Raw genomic sequence first — 25,451 nt, 5'->3', positions numbered from 1 at the left:
ACACCCGCTTTTCCAGCAGTTTTTCCTCCTGAGCGACGGCCCCGCGTTTTAGAGTCGTTCCGTGCTGGGGCGATCCCTGGACGCGGCTGGTGACAGCTTCTCTCTCTTCCTGGGCACAAGGGAAAAAAGATGGGGATATATATATATGTATATATTTTAATATCACGGTTTTTTGTATTTTTTCCCCTGCATAAATCTGGCGATGTATCTTTTCTCGGAGGATGAAGGGTAATACAGGAGGAGTAATTAAAACACTTACTTTGGAAATAGGCTGCGTGGAGCTGATAAGAATTATCTGCCGCATATCAAGGACCCTTTTTCCCCCGAACCGTATCACAAAGACAGACAGAAAATGCCAGCAGAATAGGCTTCTCCCCCCCCGTTTTCCCCTGCTCACATTTTTACCTCCATTATGATGATAATTTTGCTCCCGCGAAACTTTTTCTCCTTCCGTTCCTCAACCGTATTTCGTTCCCCGCTCCCGCGGGGCCCCCGCCGGCCGCTCCGGCCTTTGTCCCGCCGCCCCCGCGGCCGCGCACGGTGGTCGCGCCGCCCCCGCGCATAAACCGCCCCGCGGCCCCGGCAGGAAAACACGCCGCAGGTGAGGATTTCCCAGCCGGGGCTGAGGCTGCGGCGCCGGCACTGCCAAAGACTTTCTTTCTGGCTAAGTTGCCCGATGGGCTACGAGAGATGTGTGTTTTACCGTTTCTTTGCTAGCTGCGACAACGATTCGTCGCGTAATATCGGCTTTCGCCCCTTCCAGCTTCTCCGCTGCCTCTCTTACGTGCAGGTGCACAGCCCGAAAGACTGATTTTAGATGGGGAAACACGGGGGAGAAGAGAAACGAGGTTATACAAAAGCCAGGCTGGTCAACGCAAAAAGAAAAAAAAAATCCCTTCACCAGGGAGTGGAAAAAAAATAATACGAATAGGAACAATTTCTACTAATAATTTACTACAGAGCTTCTCCCCCCATCCCATCTTCCTTGAGATCCACTGAAATAAGAGAGCGGCTGGGGAGAGGCTGGGGCTGCAGACCCTGCGCGCCGAGCCCGGGTTCCCAGCGCCTGGGATGTGTGTGTGTGTGTGTGTGTGTGTGTATGTGTTGTTGGTATAATAGCAATTCATTTAAAATATGAAAGTCAAGTCGCGTAGACTGTGACAGCAACCGTAACAAAAGGTGCAAGCAACAGACAATGTGATGTGCTTGTACAGATATTGTAATGATGCAAATGAAGTGGAGGGGACGAGCTGCCTTATTATGTACATAAATACACAGTGGCTCGCTGTGCCATCCTTGAATGCAAGAGAGTGAGAGAGAGAAGGGGAGGGAAAGAAGGGAGAGAGGAAAGAGAGGGAGGGAGGGAGGAACGGACGGGGGGAAGGAGGGAGAGACAAAAAAAAAGGGCTCAGCTCGAAAACTGCTGCCAGTTTTAAGCAGAGCGCACCTCGAGCAGCCCCTCCGCCGCGCTGCGCGCACCCTCGGCCCGCGGCGCGGCCGCTGCTCGGGGCCGGCGCAGCGGGAGGCGGCTCCGCGCCCCCTCCCCAGCCGGCGGAGCGGCCCCGCGGAGCGGCAGAGAAGCGCTTTCGAGGGACGGGGCAGAAAGCTGGGAGACAGGCGAGGACTGCAGAGTGGCAAGGTAAGGGAGGCAGCTGCGCGGGCGTGCGCGGAGCCCCGCCGCGCCTCCCCGGCGCCGCGGGCTGTCACGCCGCCACCCGCGGTCCGCAGCCGCAGCGACCCGGGCGTGTCGCGCCGGCCGCTGCAGGACTCGGGGCCGCTCCCCGCGGGACGAACGGGCACCGGGTGGTCACGGATTTTAAACGACGGGAGCGATTCCCTCCGCTCCCCCCCGCCCCCGCTCGGGGGACCCGCGGGCACCGGGCCGGGCAGAGCCCCGCGGCCGCCGCAGCGCCCGCCCGAGGGCGGCCCCGAGCCCGCCGCCGCCGCCGCGCCCGGCCGCGCGTCCCCTGCCCGCCGCCGCCGCCGTGATTATTTAAATCTCCATCTTGGGAAGTTGCGTTTCACCCAGCGCGGCCAGACAGGCGCTTGCCGGAGGAAGGCGGAGGGGCGCGCAGAGCCGCTGCCCTCCCTCCCCGCGCCCCCTCCCCGCAGCCGCCTCCTATCTCCTCGCTCCCATTGTGGGCAGATTTGGGCATAAAAAGATGCGAGGGTTTGTTCTCCCCCGGAAAGCCGGCAGCTCGGCAGGGCCCTGCTCCCTCTCCTCCTGCACCTGCCTGCCGGGGAGTCCTCCCCGTCCCAGTCCCGTGCAGCAGCTTTACGGGGCTTTGCATGATTTAAAATTACCCAGCCACATCGGGCACTGGGCAGCTCTTCTCTGTGGGCTTCCCCCCTTCCTTTTTTTTGTATGTGCAAAGTTCCCCTCTTTATCCTCCTTTTGCTTTGGGGTGCAGAGGCTGGAAGGCAAGAAAAAAAATAAATAAAGGCAACCAGGAGTGGAGCCTGCCTGGATTTGAGGCGATTTCAATAAGAAAAGCGATTTCAATAAGGAGGTTGCCGGCCAGGGATTGTTCTCCCAGAGACCACGGAGCATCTTTATTAAACGCAATTTATTTTTTGTTGTAAATCTAAAACCTGGCCTGGTTCAAGCCCCCCGGCTCACAGCTTGGGCTGCAGAGAGGAGCCACGGCGAAATGCAGCCGCAGGCTGCGCCGGGGGTCGGGGACAGCCGCGAATGGTCCCAGGCCACGAGTGACACGAGCCGTGTCCCAGCTCGTGGCTGGTCTCTCCCCAGCAAAGTATATACAAACAAATCAAACCTGCGAAATTGGCTTCTTTCCTCCCTCCTGCAATAGCTGCGCCCGGAATAACCTTGCAAAGGAAAAAAAAAAAAGGAAAAAAAAAAAAAAAAAGTGGAGGGGAAAGGGGGAAAGGCGGGGGGAAATTAAATCGATCTCCTGCGAACGAAATTTTTCGTGGCAGAGCCTGAAAAAAAAATACGTCTCTCTGAACAAATGTGTGCGTGTGCACCCCCTCTGTTCCCCCTGGACACGTTTTTCTTTAGTAACTTGCACAAAAGACGTTGTTCTGGCGGACGCCGGGGTCGGCTTGAGGCTTTTCTTCCCCGTTTTTTGCGCCGAGGGACCACGGGGAGCTACGCGGGGGTGCGGGCGGCCCGGGGGCGCGGGCTTGGGGCCGCACCGCCCCGAGAGAGCCCGGGCCGAGCGCGGACAAAGCGCAGGTGAACGCGGGTGCGCACGAGGGTGCGGGAGTGGGCCGGGGGGGACGCCTGGGACCCACCGTTTCCACGGTGGGCTGGAGGCGAGGGAAATGCCCCGCAGAAATGGTCTGCGGGATAGTGAGGAATATCGAGCAAGCTTTTACAGTACTTTTAAAAAAAGGGAAAGATTAAGTATTCTGTGATTTATTCCTCGAGCCGTCCTTTTTAAAAATGCAGCTTAAATAGGGTCTTGTGGTTAAGAGGTAACTGTGTCATTTTATAACCCTATTAGCAGCCATTAATATGTGCTAGTAATGCAGGATTGGTGGTGGTGGTGTGTAGTGGGGGACAAGCAATGAGGAGACAGGAGCGAGGCAAAAACGAAAAGAGGCAGAAAGCAAGAATTTCCCCTCCCAAAAACCAGCCCCGAGGAAACAAACCCAAGGCAGGAAGGGCGGCGGGGGAGGGGGGGGGCGGCCAGGCCGTGCGGTGCCGGCCCCTACATGGGACGGGGGCGCCGGGGGGGGGGGGGGCGCGGGGCTCCCACCTGCGGGGGCGGCGGCGGTACCTGCCTCGGCGCCGCGGCCGGGAGCGGAGCGGAGCGGAGCGGAGCGGTGCGGCCCGGCCCGGCCCGGCCCGGAGGGCGCCCGGCTCGGCGCGACCCGCCCGGCGGCCCCGGCGGCGGAGGCTGCCGCGAGCACCGCGGCCCGGCGCTGGGCTCTCTCGGCCTCCTCTTTTTCTTTCTTTCTCTCCCCCTCCCGCTTCCTTTCCTCGCTGCTCGTTGCCGCGGCGGCGGATGGCACTGGGGGGGGGGGGGGGGGGGGGGCGAGGGTTGCTGCACGGTTCCCCGGGAGCTCTCGCCCCCCGCCTCCCCGTTAACCGGGCGGGCTGCAGGATGCTCTCCGCGGCCGGGGCACCCGCGCCGGGGGGCGTCGCAAGGCAAGTGCGGAGGGCCGGGAGCGGCGGCCGGTGCGCGGAGCGAGCGGCGGCTCCAGCCCCGGCGCACGCGGGTTTCCCTCGGCTCCGTCCCCGCGTCCTCCCCGCCGGCCCCGAACCAGCCCTGCAGCGGAGACTCGCTTATTCAGGTATACTTTTGTATACTTCCCCCCCCCCTCGTCCAAGCACCCAGGGTCAAAAACAAAACAAAAGAAACAACAACAACAAAAAATAAAACCGAAAAGAAACCCTCCAGGCGTGTAAATAAATAGTCTGTGTGTACGTCTGGGGATATTTGTTTTCTGCCTTCGCGTCTGCCTGGGCATAGGTGTCAACTCCATCACACAACGCTACTAACTGTTGCTAAAACATGTTGTCGTCTTCCCCCCCCCCATTAACGATATGACATCACTTGTCAATCAAATTAAAATAACCAGTTGTGCTTCCAGATCTGGGAAATCTCCCGTATTGAAAAAAAAAGTGCAACAACGATAACAAAGTTAATCAAACCGAGTCCCTTTTGTGGGGAAAAGAAATAAGAAAAAGAGGAAAAGGGGGATTTTGCAAGCAGTGCCGTGCGAGGAGCTAAGAAAGCAGCGCACGTCCCGAAGGCAGCGGGCTGCCGGGGCTCCCCGGGCCGGCTCCGCTGGGCCACGGCGCGGAGGGCCGCGCGGAGCCCGGCGGCGGCTCCGCGGCTCGAGGAGGGGCTGGCTGCCGGCGTACCATCTCCCCGGAGGCTTTTCGTAAAATTGATGAGAGAGTTGTTTAACCAGCCGTGCGAACCAGGCTGAGCTGCCGGCTCCGGAGACGAGTTAAGCTGCTTGCTTCCAAGAGCTGGCGCGGTTGCTGATGTTCCCGGTGGGTGAATCAATTCAATTAAGAGCCCCAGACGTGCAGCCGGACGCTTTTGCCCCGCACGCTGCTGCAATGGGTCATTTCACGGCAAGGCTGGTGTCCCACACCGGGCAGCGCAGAGGGCTGCAGCTCGCAGCCGGCTCTCCAAACACAGGCAGTGCGGAAAGGACTAGGCGAAAAAAGAAATAAAATCCTCCGAGCCGCCTCGCGAGGAAATACCCGCGCTCTGCCGACCTCAGCCGCGGGAATTAAGCCGCTCCGTCACCAGAAATCGTTTCTCGCTGCTGGAGGGCTCATTTATTCTGCAAAGGGTTTTAATAGGAGGTGGCTGTGCGGAGGGGACCCAAAAGACGCGCTTCGCCTTTTGCTGGCCGCAAGGCCGGCAGCCGCCGCGGTGCCCTCAGCGCGGCGCCGGGGCGGCGGCGGCGCAGGGCGGCCCCGGCCCCGGCCCCGGCCCGCCGCGGCCGAGGGCGCCGAGGGAGCGGGCTGCGGCCGGGCAGCGCCGCGGGACCCGCCGCCGCCCCTGTCGTCCTATTTCCCTCCCGCGCCCCCGGCCGCCGGGTAACCCGACCCGGGGGCTTCAGGGAGCCCTTGCCGGGCCGCTCCGGGGTCTGCCTCGCCATAAATCAAGCCGCCTGATTAATCTTTACAATTTGTCTTTTAAAACAAACACGAACGAATTATCAGCTCGTTAACTGCGATTTTATCACCTGCCTAAAACAAACAGCCCACCCAACCTCCCCCATCATCACCCCCCCAAAAAAAAAAAAAAAAAAAAATCGCGGCCCACGCCGCTGGCAGCAGGGCAATAATTAAAACCTCCGTATCAATTAATGACGGCGTAGCGAGGCGCTCGGCTGCCCGCCGGCCGCCGGGCTGGAGCCGGCCTTGCCGTCCCGTTTTCCGGAGCGGGGTGATCCCCCTGTGAAACGCTGCCCTCGCTTGTAGGGCCGGCCCCCTCCCCCCCCGGCCCCGGGCTGCCCGCACCGGGCACGGCTCGCCGCAGCTCCGGCAGCTGCAGAGCGAGGCACCAGAGAGACCTACCTTCAAACGCCCAGGTTTATTTTATTTTCTCCCTTCTTTATAAAAACAAAAATCCAAATCCATTCTAAGGGGTAGAGCTTTTTTTTTTTTTTTTTTTTTTTTTTTTTTGGGGGGGGGGAAGTTGCATGTGGCAAAAAAATTGCTTCCGATGTGGGGGGAGAAGCTGGATTTTTAGACAGCTCGCTTGCTTTTCGCTCTGCCATTTAACTTTCCTTTTCCTTTTTCTTTTTTTCTTTTCTTTTTCTTTCTTTCTTTCCTTTTTTTTTTTTTCTCTGTTTCCCTTTCCTCCTTGGCCCCTTCGGCCTGCTAAGGCGCCCCTGCACACACTGCCGAGGGGCAGGGAGCAGCGCGGAGGGCACTTGCCTTCCAGAGCCGCGTCCCCTCTCCCACCAAGCCCTGCCCAGCTCCTGTCCCCGGCCTGCCCGAGCCAACCACCTCGTCCCGGGAGAAGCCGGCTCCACCGCCCCTTCCGCGCCGGGGAGCCGACGGAGGAGCTGCCGCCTGGCCCGGAGCTTGTGACCCCCCCCCACACACACCGGCGGCAGGAGGGGGCGAGGGGTGGCCCGGCCCCTTCGCTGCCGCCGATCCCCGAGGGTTTGGGGCGCACAAGGCCCTCAGAGGAGGGGATGCGGGGAGGGGGGAGTGGTGGCGGCTCCCCTGCCCCAGCCTCCGGAGCCCCCCAGGCTTCGCCTGCCCCGCCGGATCGCGCTGCGGGTCCCCCATGGGCCTGCGCTGTGGGTCCCCGGAGGGTGGGGAGGGGGGGCAGTGGGTGGGGAGGGAGCAGTAACTGGGGAGGGAGCCCCGTGTCGCTCGGGCCAGACGAGCTCTGCTGCGAGGAAAGGGAGTTTTATTATTATTACCGTCATCATCATTATTATTATTGTTATTATTTCAAAAAAAAAAAAAGTTCATTTCCTGGCGAATTTGGCAGTGGCGGGTGACGTCAGAGCTCCGGCGTCGTAGTGACTGGGGCCGCGGGGCCGGGGGAGGCCGGCAGCCGGCACCCCGCGCCGCCGGCCCGCGGGCGGCCCCGGCGCCCCGCCGCTGCAGGCACCCCCCCGCCTGGGCACCAGGGGGAGGGGGGCACAGCCCTCCCCTCACAGCCCCGACGGGCCCGGCAGCTCCTGCCCCGACCCCGCCGTCGGGGTCCCTGCCCGGCGGGCGCGGGGCCGCTCTCCGCCGCCCCCCGCGCTTCTCCGCGGGCTCGGGCGCTGCCCTCCCCTCGCGTCCAGCTTGGAAGTTGAGGGGTTGCAACCAGCGTTTCCCTTTTCCTAGGAAACTAGAGGTTTAGGACTGGGAGGGGAGCGCCGTGAAGCAGGACCTGCAGGCGCTGGTGGGTGTTTGTTCCTTTCCTTTCCTCCCCCCCTTTCTTTCCCCTCCCCAAATGCAGACGGGTTTATCGGCACTTTTAGGGGTAACGGAGAGCCCGACTCCACGCTCCTGACTGCGTCCTAAACGTGCCCTAAACTCCGCAGAAAGCGCCTGTTGATTCGGGCTGCGCTTCTCCCTGACCCGCCGATCGGCAACCGTGCGGCAAAAACCGTTCAAGTGTTTGCAAATATTAAAACGGGTTTTCGTAAAAGGCGGTGGAAAAAGAAAAGGCTGCGGCACCGCAGCCCCGTCGGGGGAGGCCGCGGGCGCCTGGCCCCGCGGTTCGGCTCGGCCCAGCCCGGCCCGGCTGCTCGCTGCGGCCGCCGGCAGCGAAGCCCCTGCCCGGGGCCGAGCCGAACCGCGGGGCCGAGCCGCGTCCGGCCGTGCTCGGAGCGGCCCCGCCGGCCCGGGCCGCGGCCCCCCTCGCTGCCCTGCCGCCTGCGGCCTCTCCCAGGCCCGCTCGGAGCCCTCGCATTTATTTATTTTTGCCGATTCAGACAGTTATTTCAAACTATCGTGACAGGAACGACCACGCTGGCATTTGTTCCACTCCCGGCTCCGCGCGCGTTGCTTTCCCAGATTTTTTTTTTTTTTTTTTTTTTTTTTTTTTTAGCGTACTTAACGCCCTCGCGCCGGTCTGGCGCTGCCCCCGGCCCCCCCGGCCCCAGGGCATCCCGGTGGCGGCGCCGCAGCCCGGGCCGGAGCCGAGCGCCCCGACGGAGCCACCTCCCCCCGTCGCCGAGCCCTTTCCCGCAGCCCTGCCTCGCTGCACGCCCCGGCCCCCGCGGCTTTCTCCTCCCGCTCCCCCCCCTTCCATCTATTCCCCCCCGCCCCCGGGGCACCCGGCTGACTCCGCAGCCCCCCAGCGCCTATCCCCGCCCCGGCGGGGCGTGCAGCGCCCGGGCAGGGAAAGCCCCCGCGGCGCCGCCGGGCGAGGATGCTGCGGGCGGGGAAGGCGGGCGGAGGAGGGGGTCTGCGCCCCCCCGGCCGGCTCCGTTTGGGGCCGGGGGTGCGGTCGGGGGCGGTGTGGGGCGGCGGGATTGGCTGGCCCGGCCGCCGGCCCTGCGCGCCCCGGCCCGTCTGCGGCGCCGCGGCCAGCTGGCGCCAGCGCTCATATAGGATGCGCGGGGATGGGACCGAGCCGGCCAGAGCAGCGGGCTTTGCCATCTGAGTAACACCCTCCATCCAGCCCTCTCTCCTCCTCCCTCCCTCCCTCCCTCGCTCGCTCTGTGTGTGTGTTTTTTTTCCCCTCTCTCTCCCTCCTCTCTCTTTTTTTCCCTTTCTCCCCTCTCTTCGCGGCACTCGCATCCTCCAGGCCGGCTCCCTCGCCGCCCGCCCCGCAGAGGCGTCCTGCCTCCGGCGCCGGTAAGTGTGGGGCGCGGGGGGGGCGCCGCGCTGCTGCCAGGGCGCGCTCGCCGCTCGCGCTGCAACACCCTCTCCCCCCGTTTCTCTTTTTTCTCCCCCCTCTCCTTCTCCCTTCCCTTTCCTTTTGTGTCTGCCGGAGTTTTTACTATAAGTACGTTATACTGGATCTGCCGTTCTTCCTTCTCCCCCCCCCCCGAAAGCCAGCTGGAAAAACTCCTGTTGACGTTTGTAGCGAGAGAAGGGGGGAAAAGGAAGCTTTTTGCTTTTTTTTTTTTTTTTTTTTTTTTTTTAGTAAAGAGTTTGAAATGGGATCTCTGTTTATTTTGTGGGGCAATGAGAAGGGAGGGCGCAGGGCGAGGACTTTGGGGGAGAGGATATTTTTGGAAGGGGGGAGGGGCTCCGCTTCCCCCTCCCCATTCATTTACCGCCGGGAAAACGAGGCAGCTAGGAGCCAACCTGGCGGGCAGTGCATCTCCCCGGGCCTGCCGAGCTGCTAACGCGTCCTTGTCTCCCTACAGGTGTTGTCTGCCCCGGCGCCTCCCAGGACCTGCCTCCACGACTTTCCTGCTGACAGAGGGGACACCTTTACTCCGGGGGCCGTTTCCCCCCACCCCTACTCATCCGAGGGCAAATTCGAGTCATCCGACTCTTTTTTTTTTTCTCCCTAAACCGCACCTCGCATCATACCCCCCCACCGCCACCTCCCCGAGCAGCCCCCCGAGCCGGAGCCCGCCGAGCGCCGCCGCGGGGGCGGGTGGCCGCGGAGCCCCGAGGCCGCGATGGAGGTGGCCACGGACCAGCCCCGCTGGATGGCCCACCACGCCGTGCTCAACGGGCAGCACCCCGAGAGCCACCACCCCGGCCTGCCGCACAACTACATGGAACCGGCGCAGCTCCTACCTCCCGACGAAGTCGATGTCTTCTTCAACCACCTGGACTCCCAGGGCAACCCTTACTACGCCAACTCTGCCCACGCCCGCGCCAGGGTCTCCTACAGCCAGGCACACGGTAAAGGCGCCCCTCTGCCCCGCTCGGCACCCCTCGCCCTGCCCCAGCCCGCGGCTCCTCCGTGCGGGCCGGCGGATGTCCTGCGCGGAGGCGAGGAGTTTCGCTCGGGGCCGCCTCGGGGTGTCGGGGCCGGGGGGGGCGGGGGGGAGGAGGCCGAAGAAAACGGGATAGAAAGGGAGGCACGGGTGGGTTTAACCCTAAAGATAACCAAGCACTGGTGGAGGGGAGGGAGAGGGGGGTTGAGAGAGGAAGGGGAAATAGTGCGTGCACAGCCTAAAACTTCTCAGACGCGGCTACTTCCCGGATGCAAAATACGACCAATTCAAATCAGCGATAGATTTTATTTGGGGGAGTTTTTAAGAGCAGAAGAGAAAGTGCTGCAGCAGCTTCGGAGATGGAGCAGAGAGGGGTTTGCTGCTTCTTTCGAGGAGCGGGGTGGGAGGAGAGGGGGTGCCTTGACCAGCTGCTCCCGGCGTGGCTCCCCCCGCCCCGAGCTGCCCGTCTCCTGCTCTCAGAGCCTCCCCGGGTGGCCGCTGCCGCTCTCGGAGCGGCGGGGAGAAGCGGCTGAAGCGCCAGTGTGGCCGCTCTCCTCCGCGTTGTCAGACTCGGCCCCCGGCCGGCTCCCCTCCGCCGGCCCGCAGAGCGGGGTCTGCCCGGCCCGGCCTGGCAGCGGGGCGGCTTCCAGGGCCGCGCCGGCCTGAGCGGCCCCCGGCCCCGCGCTGATCCCAAACGCTCTTCTCTTCCTACAGCCCGCCTGACGGGGAGTCAGATGTGCCGGCCTCATCTTATCCACAGCCCCGGGATCCCTTGGCTGGACAGCAGCAAGGCGGCACTGTCTGCCCATCACCACAACCCCTGGACCGTCAACCCCTTCACCAAGACCCCCCTGCACCCCTCTGCGGCCGGCGCGCCCGGGGCCATCTCCGTGTACCCGGGCAGCAGCACGTCCAGCACTGCCTCTGTGTCTTCGCTCACCCCGGCCTCGCACTCGGGCTCCCACCTCTTCGGCTTCCCCCCGACGCCTCCCAAGGAAGTGTCCCCGGACCCCAACTCCACCAGCGCTGCCTCCCCGTCATCCTCCGCCGGGGCCCGGCAGGAGGACAAAGACAGCATCAAGTACCAAGTGTCGCTGTCGGAAGGGATGAAGATGGAGAGTGCCAGCCCGCTGCGCAGCAGCCTCACCAGCATGGGGGCCCAGCCCTCCACCCACCACCCCATCCCCACCTACCCCTCCTACGTGCCGGCTGCCCACGACTACAGCAGCAGCCTCTTCCACCCCGGCAGCTTCCTGGGGGGCCCCGCGTCCAGCTTCACCCCCAAGCCACGAAGCAAGGCCAGGTCCTGTTCGGGTAAGTGCTGCCCGCCGTGTGACGGGGCAGGCCGCGGCGGGCACATCCCTGGGGTGGACGGGCCGGGGCTGGGGCCCTCCTGCGGGGTGCTGTGCGTGCGTGTGTGCGAGTGCTGCGGCCGGCTCTGCTCGCCCCTCGGGGGCGAGGCTGGAGGCAGCGGCGGGGCTGAGGGCAGGTGATCGCTTGGTCCCGCTTCTCTGGGGTTTTAGACTAGGCAGTGGGGCTCGCACCAAGCGTCTGTGGGTGCCGGGATGCCCGTGGTGGCTGCGGAGCCCCAGGGCGCTGCCCGCAGGCTGCTTGGATGGGGCCGAGGGACACAGGAACCAGCGCAGAGCGAGCTGGCAGATCTGAGCTCTACGAGGAGGGGTTTATACGAGGAAAACGTTTCGCTCGGAGAAAAAAGCAGTCCCCGGCCGGCTACAGCCGCCCGAGCTGCTCAGGCCCGATCTTGCCCTCCCGGGTCGGTAAAACTCCCGCAGATCCCATGTGAGGAGTTTCTAGCCATAGATTTTTCTTCCTTCAACATTTTTAGTGTCTCTTCATTAATATGAAAGAAGGCCCCAGCCCAGGATGAAAGCGAAACTTCCCCGGCCGGTCCACTTAAAATCGCAGAGGGCCTTATTTCCTTCACATTTTACAGGAGCAAAAGTTCAAATATAGTTTACATACCAATGCAAAAGACTAAGGTGCCCAGTCATTGCTAACTTATTTCAGCACTAACTAGAAAATACGCATTTTTTTTCCTGAACCAGACACATCTCTGCTTGCTAACAACTCGCTGCAGATTTCCTCCCTTACTCATAACCCTTCCTTGCCTTTCCTCCAAAAAGTGCAGTCCTTAAATCAGCAAATTACCTGATGGCTGAAGTTTTGCTCTCACTTTGAAATCACACCAGCTGTGCAACTAGGCAGATGAATTAAGGCAATTTATGTGATTTTACCAGCCTTCCTGGTTTAACATCCTCAGCAGTGGAAGGAAATTAAATACTGCATTTAAGGACTGTGTTTAGATCACCTTTTAAAAATAAAATGGCTATATATACTTGTTCTGTATATATTTTTTATATAACAATGCACATATATGCTTATGGATACACCACATAACATCTATTTTTAAAGCAGACTAATTTAGAAATGCGATCTCTTTTTATGAGTTTTGCGACAAAAATACCAGATACTTTACAACCTTATCAGCTCTCTTTCAAATGGCTCCTCTGAGGGGAAAAACACCCTCTCCCTCTTCCTATTATTTAAATGCAGTCGCTATTATGTATACATATTTTTTTTAATAGTGCAGCAAATATGTAAAGGCAATTAGTAGTCCAAGCCTACTGATTTTGGAAATAGATTCAAGACCTAGGTCTCTGAAGATAAATGGATCTCGAATGGCTTTTTTTTATTTCTGTAGTTGCCAATGATTTTATTAGAGCGGGGAAGTAAGGGGCTTTTTTGTTTTGTTTTGTTTTATGAGTTTTTTTTGCTGTAAGGGAGCCCCCTGTGCAAGGAACTGGGGAAAGTTCGTGACCACTCAGTGTTTTTGTAGGAAAACTAAGACTCACGACACGATGACTCCTGCAGCTTCCTGCCCTAGCAGGGACAAAAGCTACAAACGCAGACGCCGCAGAGCGCCCCTCATTTTTCACTGTAGGCTGCGTTGTTTAAAAGCCACCCACTCCCTAGATTAAAGGAGACACAAGCCCCACTGAACTCGACGTGGCCTGCTTCAGTTATTAGCAAAAAAGCAAATTTCCTCTGCAGTTAAATACTGTAGGATTTGCATAAACTCTACTAAGGGAGATTGCTATATTAAGCAGACCTGCCCCCGAACCATCAGAGAGGCAAATGAACTTTTAGCAGAAAGCTTTCTGAGGCAGAAATAGATATCTAGGAGTTACATGCTGGGTTTTAATAGCTCCATTCCACAACGCTGTGTTTCCCGTGTCTATTACTAAAACTAATAATGAAACAGTAGTAAGCTAAACTGCTCCCTACGAAAACCAAACTGTATTGTTGAAAAAATCATGGAAAGAGAAAAGAATCAAAGCCGTTTTTTTTCACAGTAATTTCCAGAGTGTTTGATGAAACTGAACTTGCTTATATAAATCAGCCTTAACTTCAGTTTTATGCCTTGAGAACAAAAATCATAACTGAGCCTTTGGCATTCTGCGTTGACTCCTGATCTGCTCGGCTCTACTTTCTTACCAGCAGCGTTAGCAAAATAATAAAGGAAAGCAGAAAATGGCCCGGGGGGGGGGGAGGATTTTGGCTTAGATTTAGTTCCAGAAAGCCTTTCTCCTTGAATCTTCCCCCCCCCCCGCCGTTTGGTGCGTGTGCAGGTGTGTGTGCGTGTGTGCGCGCTTGCCCGCACGCGTGCGTGCGTATTCGCGGCGGGAGAAGGCACGATCCAGCCGCCGGAGTGAAACGGGGACGGGAGGGGAGCAGCGCCCGGCGCGGATTAGGGGCATTTTCGGTCCTGAAACGATAACTTTCATCCGACACAATGCGAGTGTCACTCTTTCTCACCTGGCAGAGAGCGCTGCCTTTTGCCGATCATGACCTAAAATACTCGCTGGAGCCTGGGCGTTCTCGAAACGCTAAGATCCTTGCTGCATGCGCTGTAGATGTCACTGCTGTCTGATTGCGCTTGAATTAACACACTGTTTTGACTTCTGGAAAATGCCTAAAGGACAATGCAAAAAGCTTTTGTGAATTTGTTTTTAAAGAAAGAAATCCGGTTTCTTCGTGTTTCCATTTAGAAGGCAGAGAGTGTGTGAACTGTGGAGCAACTGCAACCCCTCTCTGGAGAAGAGACGGCACCGGGCATTACCTGTGTAACGCCTGCGGGCTCTACCACAAAATGAATGGTCAAAACCGACCTCTCATTAAACCTAAACGAAGGCTGGTAGGTGTCTCCTGCTCTGCTGGGTTTGGGGATAAATGAGGCAAAGGGGACCACACACAGGCACAAGCATAACGTGTCGCATCTCAGCCCCGGCGCGGCACTGCCTAGGGGCCTGGGAGGGAGGGGGGGTCCGTCCGTCTGTCTGTCCGTGGCGCGGAGGTCGCCGGGGGCCGCTCTCCCGCGCGCCCTCCCCAGCGCCATGGCGAGCGTGCCGGCGCGCCGAGCCTCCGGGCCGGCGGGAATGCTTGCGCTGTATCGCGTATCCGTCTCCCCGTTTATCCTCAGATGACAGCTTTTAATTTAATTCCTCATTCATTCGGCCTCTCGGGACGTTTGGGGAGCACGCTGGTAGTGAAAGGGTTAGGACTGAGAATGTCCTCCACTGTGTGCTAAAAAAAAGGTTCCAGCTCTAAAAAGCAAAACAAATCAGATGAGTCAAAGCTACTGCTCCCTACTTAATAATTATTTGTATAAAAGCCATGAAGTAATTTTCACTCTTACAGTCTCTGGCAATATTAATATTGGTTCCCTCCCCAGACAATCCCCTACTGTTTCAAAAAAAATCCTATTATTTTTCCATGGAGTCACCTATACTTTGTATTTTCATTTGAGTGATTTTAAAAAAATGTCCTTTCTAAGCTCCTGGTAGTAGTTTCCTATCCGGATATCTGTACGTTAAAGATAAGGAAACTTTGTGTATCTGTTTCCTGACTCTAAAAGCTTTAGAGAGTTTCTATAGGCAAGCCTTGCCAGTCATGCTTGCTGTTTTGAAATTTCTAATACACTCTACTCCACAAATAATGCGTAAAATGCTAAGAATAATAAATATATTTTTTGGGAGCTTTGTGATTTATGGTGCCTAAATCTCTTGGCCATTCGTGGGCACGTTTTAAGTGAGGCTGGGAGCACAGCAGAGAGCAGAAATTTGGCGTCACTGCTCTAACATTGGGATGGGATACAGAAGATTTCTGTCCTGAGTCAGAATTTCAACTATGCAAGCTTCTTAATGACTTGCCTTCTAAAGTGACTGACATATAGAAAAAAAGTTAAGACAACAGTGTAACATTATCGTCTCTCAGGCTCAAGTGCTTTCCAGGCTGAATGGGACAGGCCATGGAGTTAAGCAGCATAGTTGAATATCAGTAAGCCATCTCAAATATGCAAACAGAGGTCTCCACCTTCCAGTGTGTTGGGAGACTGTTATACTTAGCTCGCTGCGAGGGATTTGGGGGAACTAGGGAGGCTGCTTTTGGTTTAGTTGTTGTTTTTAAATGTTTTGCTTTTTAATTGATTTATGGCTTTTGTTTATTGCCCCTTTTCCCGCTGTAGTTTGCTTGTTTGTGGGGGAGAGGAGATGGCCATCTTTGGGAGTTTGTTCATCTGACGAGCAATAGCAGAGTGGTCAGATTAAGGCTGTCAGTGCTTGGAGCTCTGGCAAGCGTTCGGGTTGCATGAGCGTACTTGCAGCAGGGGGTCCCCTTGCCTGTGCCCTTGGCCTGTTCTCACAGGTGAGGAAGGGACTAAAATATATGTGAGTCTCCAAGGGTCCGATTCTCGCCTTCAGCTGCTGAGCCGTCCGCCAGCCTTGGGGCGGCTACAGGGCGGTGGCGTAAATCAAGCGCGAGCGAGAGCAGAACGGGTGCTGGCGTCTCCCGCGCGGGGTCAGCGCGTGCTTCGGGCCGCGCCGGCGGGCAGGGAGGCGCGCGAAGCCTGCCGCGCTGCCGGGGGCCGGCTCCCCGCGGCGCACCCCGCTTTCGCACTGGCCTCGCTGGCGGTTCACCCTGGGGATCCCTCGGTGGCTAACTGCAAAAATACCCAGGGAGCAAGGCCCTGGGGAAATTCATGCAATTGATATGCATTAGAGAGTAAATTGTGCTAATTTAAGAAAACATTTAGTCCTCAGCACTGATGCAGTTGCACAGAACAGACTGTGTTCTGACCACTTCCAGAGCCATGGCTGAAGCTTTCTAATAAGAAATTCCCTCCCAAAATATGTAGTGCAATTAGTCCATCTTTAACACTTCCAACAGTATCAGCCTTGCACAAGGAATGTGTTATTGCAGGGTCTGCTACGCAAAGGCCCCTCCAGACACCGCAGGCTGCCTGCTGTTCTACTTTTCCTGGTCTTGTTTTGGGGAGTAGGTGAACGCTTTGGGTGTTTTTTCCTTCCCCCACCTCCAATTCAGCAGAACAAAACGAACTAGAAAGGTCCTTTTTCTTTCTTTTTCTTTTCTTTTTTTTTTTTTTTTAAGACGGTTGTTTGAGGGCTTGTCAGCCAAGGAACTGAGTAGGAACTGAGCAGGGACAGAGGCGGCAGACGGGTCAGTGGAATCATTGCTCCAAGGCATGAAATTTGGTTTGCTAAATATTTAAAGAAAGTTGGAGCCGGTTTTGTTTTCTCCCTTTCACTTGTAAATGGAAACTGAATTTTCAGTGATGGCTCCGATAAATACTGCACCCAGTTAAGCAATGCAGTTGGTTCTCTTTTGTGGCCATCTTTAAAGGGCCAGAGTAGGGGTAAAAAATCACATTCTTTAAGATCATTCCCTCTTTTTAAAAACAATCCCAACAAAAAGAGCTGCATTGTTTCCCTCCCTGCTGCCCGGCACACACGGTGCCAGGGGGCTTGGAGCTGCAGGCAGCATAGGAGAATACTTGCACTTACAACAAAAACCTAGCAGCAACAAAATGTAAAACTGATAGGAGCTTTCCTTCAGCCTTAATGCTCTGTAAAATCTTGGGATTAATTCTACTCAACCTCAATATTGAGCCCAACCTGACCTTTCCTCTGAGCTCCCTCCTCCTGCCAGTACGTTGTTAATTTTCCTTTTCTTTTGGTTAGTCAGCGGCCAGGAGAGCAGGGACTTGTTGTGCCAACTGTCAGACAACCACCACGACCTTATGGCGACGTAATGCAAACGGGGACCCAGTTTGTAATGCCTGCGGACTCTACTATAAATTGCACAATGTGAGTATTTATTTGCTCGTCTCATGTGTCGCTGCTTGCCTAGCTGCGATTGATGTCTTAACTGCATGGTGCACACTGGGCTTTCATTGGTTTCAGGGTTTGGTTGTTGTTTTATTCCTTCTCCCCCATCTCTGAGGTTCCCCTGGGAAGTGACAGCCATTCTTTGTAGGCATAGTGATGCTAAGTTCAGTGACATTACAATGTATTAGCGTGGCTTCTAACGCTTGGGCAAATCAAGCAAAATAGAGTTACAACACTTGGTTTTAACTAAGCACATTTTGTGTGCGGTTTTCCTCTAGAAACATAGAGGCCACTTGAAATGCAATCTGTGCAAAAATTAATCCCAATAGGGCATCTTTGTGTTGATTTTTTTTTAAGAAACAATTACATTCAAGGCTTTGTTCTATTTTTATTTTTTTAAAGAAATTAAACCTAAGCAGGAATCACTTGACATGCTGAAACATTATTTAAACTGTAAGTAACAGGTTACTCGTACAAGATTGCTCTTGTCTTAGGAGTGAATTTGGGTCAATGTGTGCCTCCTAGTTTGATCTCTCCTATTAGGAAATGAATGAGGACTGAGGGTAAGCCTACGGGAAAGAGAGTCATCAGCTGCCAAATTCAGTTCAATTTGTTTTTCATGTCTAGGGTTTTTTTTTTTTGTGTGTGTGGTTTTATTAAACAAATCAATATAAACAAGTTCTGCAGAGCGAAACACCATTTTTTCTGGCCAGAAAAAGGTCTCCATCCAGGAAAAACACATGGGGGCTGTCCAAATATTTTCATTTTTGCACAATAAGGTCATTTTGTCTGCATGAGCCTGATTTTCTCATTTCTTGCAGGTGAACAGGCCTCTGACCATGAAAAAGGAAGGAATTCAGACTAGGAATAGGAAAATGTCCAACAAATCAAAGAAAAGTAAGAAAGGCTCCGAATGTTTTGAGGAACTGTCCAAGTGCATGCAGGAGAAATCATCTCCCTTCAGCGCTGCTGCCCTTGCTAGTCACATGGCGCCAATGGGGCATTTGCCCCCTTTCAGCCACTCTGGACACATCCTACCAACACCTACCCCCATCCACCCTTCTTCCAGCATCTCATTCGGACATCCACACCCATCCAGCATGGTTACAGCCATGGGATAAAACCTGATGACCGAGAGACCCACCCAGAGATTAAGACCATGGGGCTTTGCCTAAGACAACACCAAGTAGGAAAAGGTTCTGCAAAGAGGAGAACGTAAGGATGGCAAAAGAAGATCTTTGCTTCCTTGTGGTTTAACTCTTAATGCTGGACTAAAACCTTGCAAACGATGGGTCTTCTGCAGCAACGCATAGTGGTGCCTGTAACGCACTTTGCCCCCTCAGGTATAAGGAAAAAGAAGAACTCACCTGTTTGATAATTAGTGGTCCAGCAGAACACAAAAGGTGGCAGAAGCTGAAGGAAGAGGCTGGAACTGGCTTTCCTTTCTCTCTTTGTTATTACTGTGAATATTGTAAAGAGATACTAGCAGCCTCGGAGGATTGGAATCGGCTCACTGGAAGCCACACATGCTGGATTTCTATCGCGGACTTTGTTTGGGGAGGGAAAGAAAGGACATCTTTATAAAAACTTAATTTTTAAAATGAAATCAGACACAAAGTCATATTTATTTTGCTCTTGTTTTCCACAAAACGCCTCAGCCCCTCTGATTGCATGTTTTTGTGCTGTTGTTTGGAATCACCACCCTGCAAGAAAACCTGCCTTCATAACAAGGGAGGGGGGACTGGATTAACTTCCATCTATTTTTCATACCAAAATATCTGCTACGAAGGGGAAAAGGCGAGATTAAAAAAGCAAAAATATAGGTGTAATACAGGATTTTAATGTGCCCAAGATAGTGATTACTTTGACACACTTTCTTCATTCTTTTCCCTAACATGAAAGATTTATTTAAAGAAAAGCAGCCCCCCCCTCCCCACTACCCTATCGTTCCTCAAAGCAGACAGCTAGGGCCGTCAAACTGTTGGGAAGAGACTCTTGGGAAGGCGATCCTGCACTAGCGAGTGGTGAGGGGCAGGCGGTCACCAGGCTGGGTCGCAGCTACCTTCGAGCACGGCCAAAACCATCGCAGGGCATAAAAACATCCAACTCTCAGACTTGGGGAGGTTGAAGCATTTTGTTCTGTTGTGTTGGCAGCTGTTGCTTAAAAATGCAGATGAGCTGCTTGGGTAAACTCACGGCAGTGTGGCCACCACGGCCCCGCGCAGCCTGGCAGTGCGCGCGCCGTCTCGGGCGTCCGGGCCCCGGTGGACTTCCCAGGGAGGAAGGGCAGAAAGGAGGCTGCGCTCACTGGAGGGGGAGAGGGAGAGACAATCAGTTTGAGCTTCACACATCCGTCAAACCCCAGACACGGCGACAGCTGATGAGACCAGGGAAAGCGCAGCGGCCGCTTTCCGTAGCGCATTGTGTATGAAAAAACAAAACAAAACAAAACAAAAAAAAAAACAAAAAAAAAAGAGAAAGAAAAAAAGAAATCTCCCATTATTAAACCATGTTGTACGTAAATGACCGAAAACAAAGCTATTGCCAATGTGAAGTGTATTCTATTGATTGTTATGATCTGATGCCTCTCGTGAACACAAGCTCCAGTATAACATACAGTGTACATATTTAGCTATACTTCTGATGAAAATGCCCCAATGAGCAGAGGGGTTTGATAATGTAAACCACATAAGCTTAACTCTGTGACAAGCTTTTTATTTTATTTTTTTAACTTTTTAACTTTTTTTGTTGTTGGGGTTATTTTTTTTTTGGGGGGTTATCTTTTTTTTTTTTTTTTTTTTTTTTTTTTTTGGATCAAGCCAATTATATCTTTACTGCAAAAGTCCTGCTTTAAAGAAAAAAAACCTCAATGAAACAAGTAACAATGGATGTACATTCATTTTTTTTTCTAAATATATAATTCAAATATTTGATAATGAACTAAGGACCAAGCAGCCATGGAAAATCCTGCTTTCCTTCTTTTTCTGGTCTGCGTAGGCATATAGGTGCACTTTGTAAAGAAGTGGAAATAAACAGGAAACAAAACTGATGATTGGGAGAAATCATAAGAGTTTTTAATCTACTGAGGTAAAAAATTGGGTCCTTTCTACTTTTTACCTTTACAATGGTACAGTTGTACATTATTTGTACCCGACGCAAATTTCTGTAGGCATTGGGCAGGGGGTGGGGAAGGGATGTGGGTGGAAGACAGGGATTACTGATACAGTTGACAAAGTGCAATATATTGTCAGTCACTGCAGCATAGACAACGGCAGTCGAGATTTAAATTATTTTGTACTTGTATCAGCATAAAAAAATTCTGCAGTATTTTCTGTTTTTATTTTAATTTTTTAATTTTGCTTATTTTTGGATTAGTGAACTAAGTTATTGTTAATTATGTACAACATGTTTATATATTGTCTGTAAAAAGTGTATGCTTTCCTCATATTCCTTCAAGGTGAATATTGCTAAGAATAATAAAATACCTTTTTTGTGAAAGTACCTGTGCCCAGCTTCATGTCATACAGGCCACTTTTAATGGGGAGAAAGGAAAAATTACTGTCGTCATTGTTGCCGGTAGAATTATTAGCTTAAACTTTATGCAGAGCAGGCTATTGATATTTCAAAAACCTACTAGAGGGGGACAAAAAAAGCAGCAGGAGAATGATTTAGTATAAAATGTTCAGGTACAAAAGCACATTCTCCAGAGTTGTTTTGGGGCAGCGAGGTCAAGCAGTTGAGCGCGATAAAGTTTCTAAACCGGTTTAAAAATCTTAAGGCAGCAGCCACGTTGCGGATGATGAACTGCAGTTTGCACTCTTAAAAAATTTTTTTTTTTTAAGTGTTTGGGGGAATATTTTTCAAATTAAAAAAAAAAAAGTTTTAAAAGCAGCGCAGATGTGCAAAAGCAGCTGGCTGGCTAGTGGGCACTGCTGTGACTCCTGCAAGCGGCGTCTCGCCGTGTGGCATCATCACCTGCGGCGCGAAGGCAGGGACAAGGCGGGGACCGGGGAGGGCGCAGCCGCGGCGCGGGGGCTGCACGCGGGGACCGCGGAGGCTGCGGGTGCCCGGCCGCTCTCCCATGGCCAGACCTCTGCGGCGGCGCGCGAGCCGCGCGGGACCTCGCGGGGGCCCTGCGGCGCGCAGTGAGGACTCGCACGGTGCCCCCGGCCCCGGCGGGGGCGAGCTGCGCTGCTGCTAAAGCAGTATTTTCAAGAAAACTGCTAACGAGCTTTGGGTTTCCTCCTCCGACCCTGCAGGGAGCTGCGTCTCACTTCTGTGGAAGCCGACTTGCGGATAACTCCTTACTCGTTAAGAAAAAAAAAAATATATATATATATATATATAAAACATGAGTTCCTTCTTCAGCGCGTGCAAGCTCTGGCCCTCTCCACACTGCGCTCTTCAGCGGGACAAGCCTCCTCCCCGGCCGCAGCGGTTCTCGATGCGCGCCGGAGAGCACACGCAACCGGGACGAGGCCTTCCCGCAGCGCCTCAGACGAGTTAAACGGCTCTCGCAGCTTGCTTAGCGAGGCTCAGTGCAAACACCCCTTTATATAGATTAAAAAAAAAAAAAAAAAAAAAAGCAGTTTACAGCAGAGGTTCCAGTTACCTTTGTGGTGCAAGCTTCATTTTAAAAAGAAACACACTCATCTTCACACAGGTTTAAAACAGAGTTATAACTAAACTCTGCCACCCTCCCTCCATCTCCGAACGCCTGAGACGGCCGCTGGAGGAGGGAACGGGAGAACTAGGAGCATCGCTTTTAAATAATTTAGAATAATCAAGCCATTTGCTTTGGTTGCGCATTACATACCCCTGCGGGCTCTCGGCGTTGATTAAGGCTTACCCCGGGATCGCTCCGCCGCAGGCGCTCGGCTGGGTCGGCCGGCGCCGCTGGCCGAACCGGGGCCGTAACCCAGCAGCTTGCCAAGGGGAGCTGCTCCGGCCGGGGTCGGCGGCGGTTCCTGCGGCACGGATCACGAGTAATCCCGCGTTTGTCAGGTGGCACTAATCTGTGAAAAAGATCAGCCCATCTCTCTGCAATGCGTGTATCGCGTCCGTCTCCAGATATTTTACATAGCGGAAGAAAAACAAACAGCGGGGAATGGAAACGGAGCAAGTGCGTAAAGTTCTGCGCAAAGTGTTGAATCTGCAGAGCAGATATCGAGGCAACAAATTGGGATTTATGGTCCTTTCACTGCCACCAGACACTGGGGGACAGGCTTTTTGCGAGGGGGGGACCCTGACATTACTTGCCTTTGGTTCCCGTTGTCGGGATTATTGTTTTAAGCCGTGCTTAATTGTCATGTCTCCACGGCCACATCAAAAGCCAAGAAGATTAGGTTACAGGGAGTGTTTGATGTCAAAATACAAAATAAATAAAAGGGAAGCTGAAAAGGTAGCCTATTTTCCATGATGTCTAGGGAGGTTTTTGCCTGAAACATCTTTTCTGTTTTTTTTTTCTTTTTTTTTTTCAAAGATTGCATTTTTTGTGACAACATTTTGTTTACTTACTTCCAAATCACTCCACTGCTTTCCTGGAACAGCTCAAAGGGGTTAATATCCCCTCTTTGATGGCAAACATGGTATAATTAACGCAAACTTCTTAAGTATCCTGGTGACCTGTAGATGGCCACATGAGAATTTTGTTATTTACTGACTTGCCAAACGTTTATTGCTTATAGCAGGACAAGTGGGAAGCAGGCATTAATTTTGATGCCGTTATCTGTGATTGTGTGTAAAGTTCATTGTGGAGAGAGCCTATATGTCAATTGCAATTAAACATTTCCCTATTTTTTTAATGGAATTCATGTTGGGAAAAGGAGTTGAGCTGGCAGCCTTGCAAAATGAAATCCTGCCCATCTGCAGAGCAGGCACAACACCGCCAGACGCAGGACAACTTCCCCTTACCTGCAGGCTGTGAAAGAAAGCAGTCTGGCGCCACGGAGCATTTGATCCTTGCCTTCTCCACAGAGACAGTCAAATCAGTACCAAGTGTGGCAGGACACGGGGGGAGATTTTGTGGTGTGTCATCTCTCCTTGGAAACTGGCCTAAACCACCAAAAATGAAGCCGAAAGTGGCTATCAGGTGAATACGTTCATCTATCGCCAACCTGGCTGGGATTAGAAGGCATGACCTAGAAGTAAAACGCTTTGTTTAGCCCAACTCCCTGGGCCATCTGGTCCTCGCAAGTAAACATTTCTAAGTGAGATTAAGTGACTGTTCTTTAAGCATGGTGATACGAGTGCAAACCAGGCTGCTCTGGATCTAACAGATCAAACCTCAGCATCAGGGCAGCTGGCTGGTGCCGATTCAGAAACACCATTTGCTTGAACAGCTTTGGGTGCAATTCCCCTTGGTGTCGGCTTTGCAGTTGATCCTGATTCAGTCTGCTGTGTCCCTGACAGATCCAAGGCTGGCTCTAAACCTGCTGCTCTGACTGCGCCAAGGTGCGGTGCAGAGGTCTAGGGCCCCATCAGTGGAAACCCACGGAAAACACTGTGGTGAGAATTATGTTGCATTTCTGAGCACCAAAAACTCAGCAGGGTAAGAGATAATAGTAGAAAAAAGCAGTCGACAGGTAGTTACACAATAGAGAACTAACCCCTCCTTCAGGGAAAGGCATCTACATACCACTGAGGGAGGGAACTGCTACTGTTTGGTCTATAAAAACTGAATCAGGGTAGTATAATGTTAACCCAGGCTATGTGGCAATGCCAGGGAGAAGAGGGCTACCCGCGTGTGTTCTGCTCCCTGTTTCTCTGTATGGTTCTGCTTGCTAGGCTGCAGAGAGCTGCTTAGAGGAAAGTTAACTCTGGCTCAGGAGGGTCAAGAGCACGTTTAACCCATTTGGATTTGGGTCGATCAATGCCGGGGGTAAACGTGGACTCTTGTTTCTCCTAGGCACTTAAAAGTCTTCCCTAGTGCTTTTATTTTCCTCTGGAGTTGATTCTGCTCCTGCCTGCCCTGCATCGGGCAGAGGACAAGGCAGATTCCTTTCCCTGGGATACAAGCGCTGGAGAAGAGCATTACATCGCTGCTTTCGTTGTGGCTCTTTATCTCTGGTCTTTTCATTCATCTCCCACCTGCCTATGTTGGCATTTTGCTCCCCTTTCTAGCAAGCTGTTCTGCTGGAGTGATTTCAGGGTGTCCCTGGAAATCCCTACAGGATTTCACTGTAGAATTCAGATTTGTTTACCATCTCCTGCTGCATTTCAATCCTTCCTCTAATCTTTTCTTCATCAGCCTTCATAAAGATTGAAGGTAAAAGCACCCCATTTTGAAAGTCAATCTTTTGGACAAGACTTAGATGAATAGAGAAGAACAGAGCAAAACCATTCACGTAAACTTTGCACCCACAAGCACGCCGGTCTATTGTGGCTGTGCGCTATTTTTCTCTATCCCAACAGAAATCCCACCAGCACAGGCAAGGTGGTTTTCACGACAAAACACATCTCAGGAGAAAGACCACTGCCTCACTAGTGTTAGGACTCGTTCTCAATGCCTCACACATTTACCTTCCGACCGCAAGCAAAGTCACGGCACTCTGTGCCTTAGTTTCCCCTTTGCAAAACAGGCATAAAAAAGGCATGACCTGTGCCATCAGCTACGCGCGAGTGCTGGCTTGCTCCAGCCTAGCAGACTTCTGGGCAAGCTGGAACAGACGTCGGTGCGTGGTGTGCCGCGATAGGCACCGGGGAAGGGCACGGCACGCTCCTCTCGGGCCGAGAGGCTCCTCCCCGCCTTCGCCGCGGAGCTGCTGCGCTGCCGTTAGCCTCTCCGTACAGCTGGCTGTGGCAAAAATGACACATTGGAGATATTAGTCATTGGAGTGTATCACCCGGCTGCTCCCAACTGCTCCGCGCACACACACACGCACGCGCGCACTGATTTCAGCCCCGGCCCGCTGCGGACAGCCCTCTCCCCGTCCCCCGTGCTGCCAGCCCCTGACCTTCCTCCTTTCACAGGCTCTGACGGGCACTAGACAACGGCGCGCGAGCACAGGCGCAGTATTAAGCAGCCCTGATTTGTCTCCAGGCCTTTCCCCTCCTCCCCCCCGCCTCGGTCTCCCGCGACTTAACGTTTAAACCAGCTGAAGTTTACAACAAATCAAAGCCTCCCCATAGGCCCAGATTGTCTAAATACGGAAAACAGGAAGTGAGTAACCTTCGACGGGAAATCGTTCATCCGATGGAGGCCAAGACCCAAGGCCCGGCGCTTTCCAGTCCTGCCCGCGCCAAGGCAGGCGCAGCGCGCGCCGAAGGGACGCGCGGCCTTTCGCGCAGGAGGGAGTGGTTTAGCGAAACTTTTGCTTCTCCCGTGGTCAAGCTGCGGCCGCGCCGGGAAAGGGGACGGTGTTTGTGCCTGCGCAGAACAATACGCGGGCGGCTGCGGGGGCGTTTTTAAGAAGATCGGAATGAGGAAGGGATGGAGCCGAACCCAAGAGGAGG

At 54.1% G+C, this 25,451-nt stretch overlaps 1 protein-coding gene and 2 long non-coding RNA genes across 5 annotated transcripts; 1 reads left to right on the top strand and 2 right to left on the bottom strand.

Moving 5' to 3' along the window:
• LOC134145713 (uncharacterized) lies at nucleotides 1-9,864 on the bottom strand. Its single transcript, XR_009959669.1, has 3 exons — nucleotides 9,650-9,864; nucleotides 9,206-9,316; nucleotides 1-109 (listed from the first exon to the last, which is right to left on the bottom strand). It is a non-coding gene; the product is annotated as an uncharacterized LOC134145713 (long non-coding RNA).
• GATA2 (GATA binding protein 2) lies at nucleotides 8,451-20,436 on the top strand. Of its 2 annotated transcripts, none has more exons than XM_062585511.1 (6): nucleotides 8,451-8,749; nucleotides 9,268-9,757; nucleotides 10,507-11,106; nucleotides 13,863-14,008; nucleotides 16,851-16,976; nucleotides 17,819-20,436. In XM_062585511.1, the coding sequence occupies exons 2-6, from the start codon at nucleotides 9,529-9,531 to the stop codon at nucleotides 18,116-18,118; spliced, it is 1,401 nt and encodes a 466-aa protein (XP_062441495.1). In that variant the 5' UTR covers nucleotides 8,451-8,749; nucleotides 9,268-9,528; the 3' UTR covers nucleotides 18,119-20,436. The 2 variants fall into 2 exon arrangements, with proteins under 2 accessions (XP_062441495.1, XP_062441494.1); XM_062585510.1 differs by having other exon boundaries at nucleotides 13,830-14,008.
• Nucleotides 18,826-25,342, bottom strand: LOC134145712 (uncharacterized). 2 transcript variants are annotated; one of them, XR_009959668.1, is made up of 5 exons: nucleotides 25,168-25,342; nucleotides 24,596-24,792; nucleotides 22,911-23,051; nucleotides 22,515-22,622; nucleotides 18,826-19,304 (listed from the first exon to the last, which is right to left on the bottom strand). It is a non-coding gene; the product is annotated as an uncharacterized LOC134145712 (long non-coding RNA). The 2 variants fall into 2 exon arrangements; XR_009959667.1 differs by lacking the exon at nucleotides 18,826-19,304 and adding an exon at nucleotides 21,940-22,012.
• Between the last annotated feature and the right edge of the window lie 109 nt (nucleotides 25,343-25,451).

Source organism: Rhea pennata, chromosome 12 (assembly GCF_028389875.1).
Source record: "Rhea pennata isolate bPtePen1 chromosome 12, bPtePen1.pri, whole genome shotgun sequence".
Lineage (NCBI taxonomy): Eukaryota > Metazoa > Chordata > Aves > Rheiformes > Rheidae > Rhea > Rhea pennata.
The sequence above is the reverse complement of the archived record's forward strand: the minus strand, read 5'-3'. Positions and strand labels throughout refer to the sequence as shown.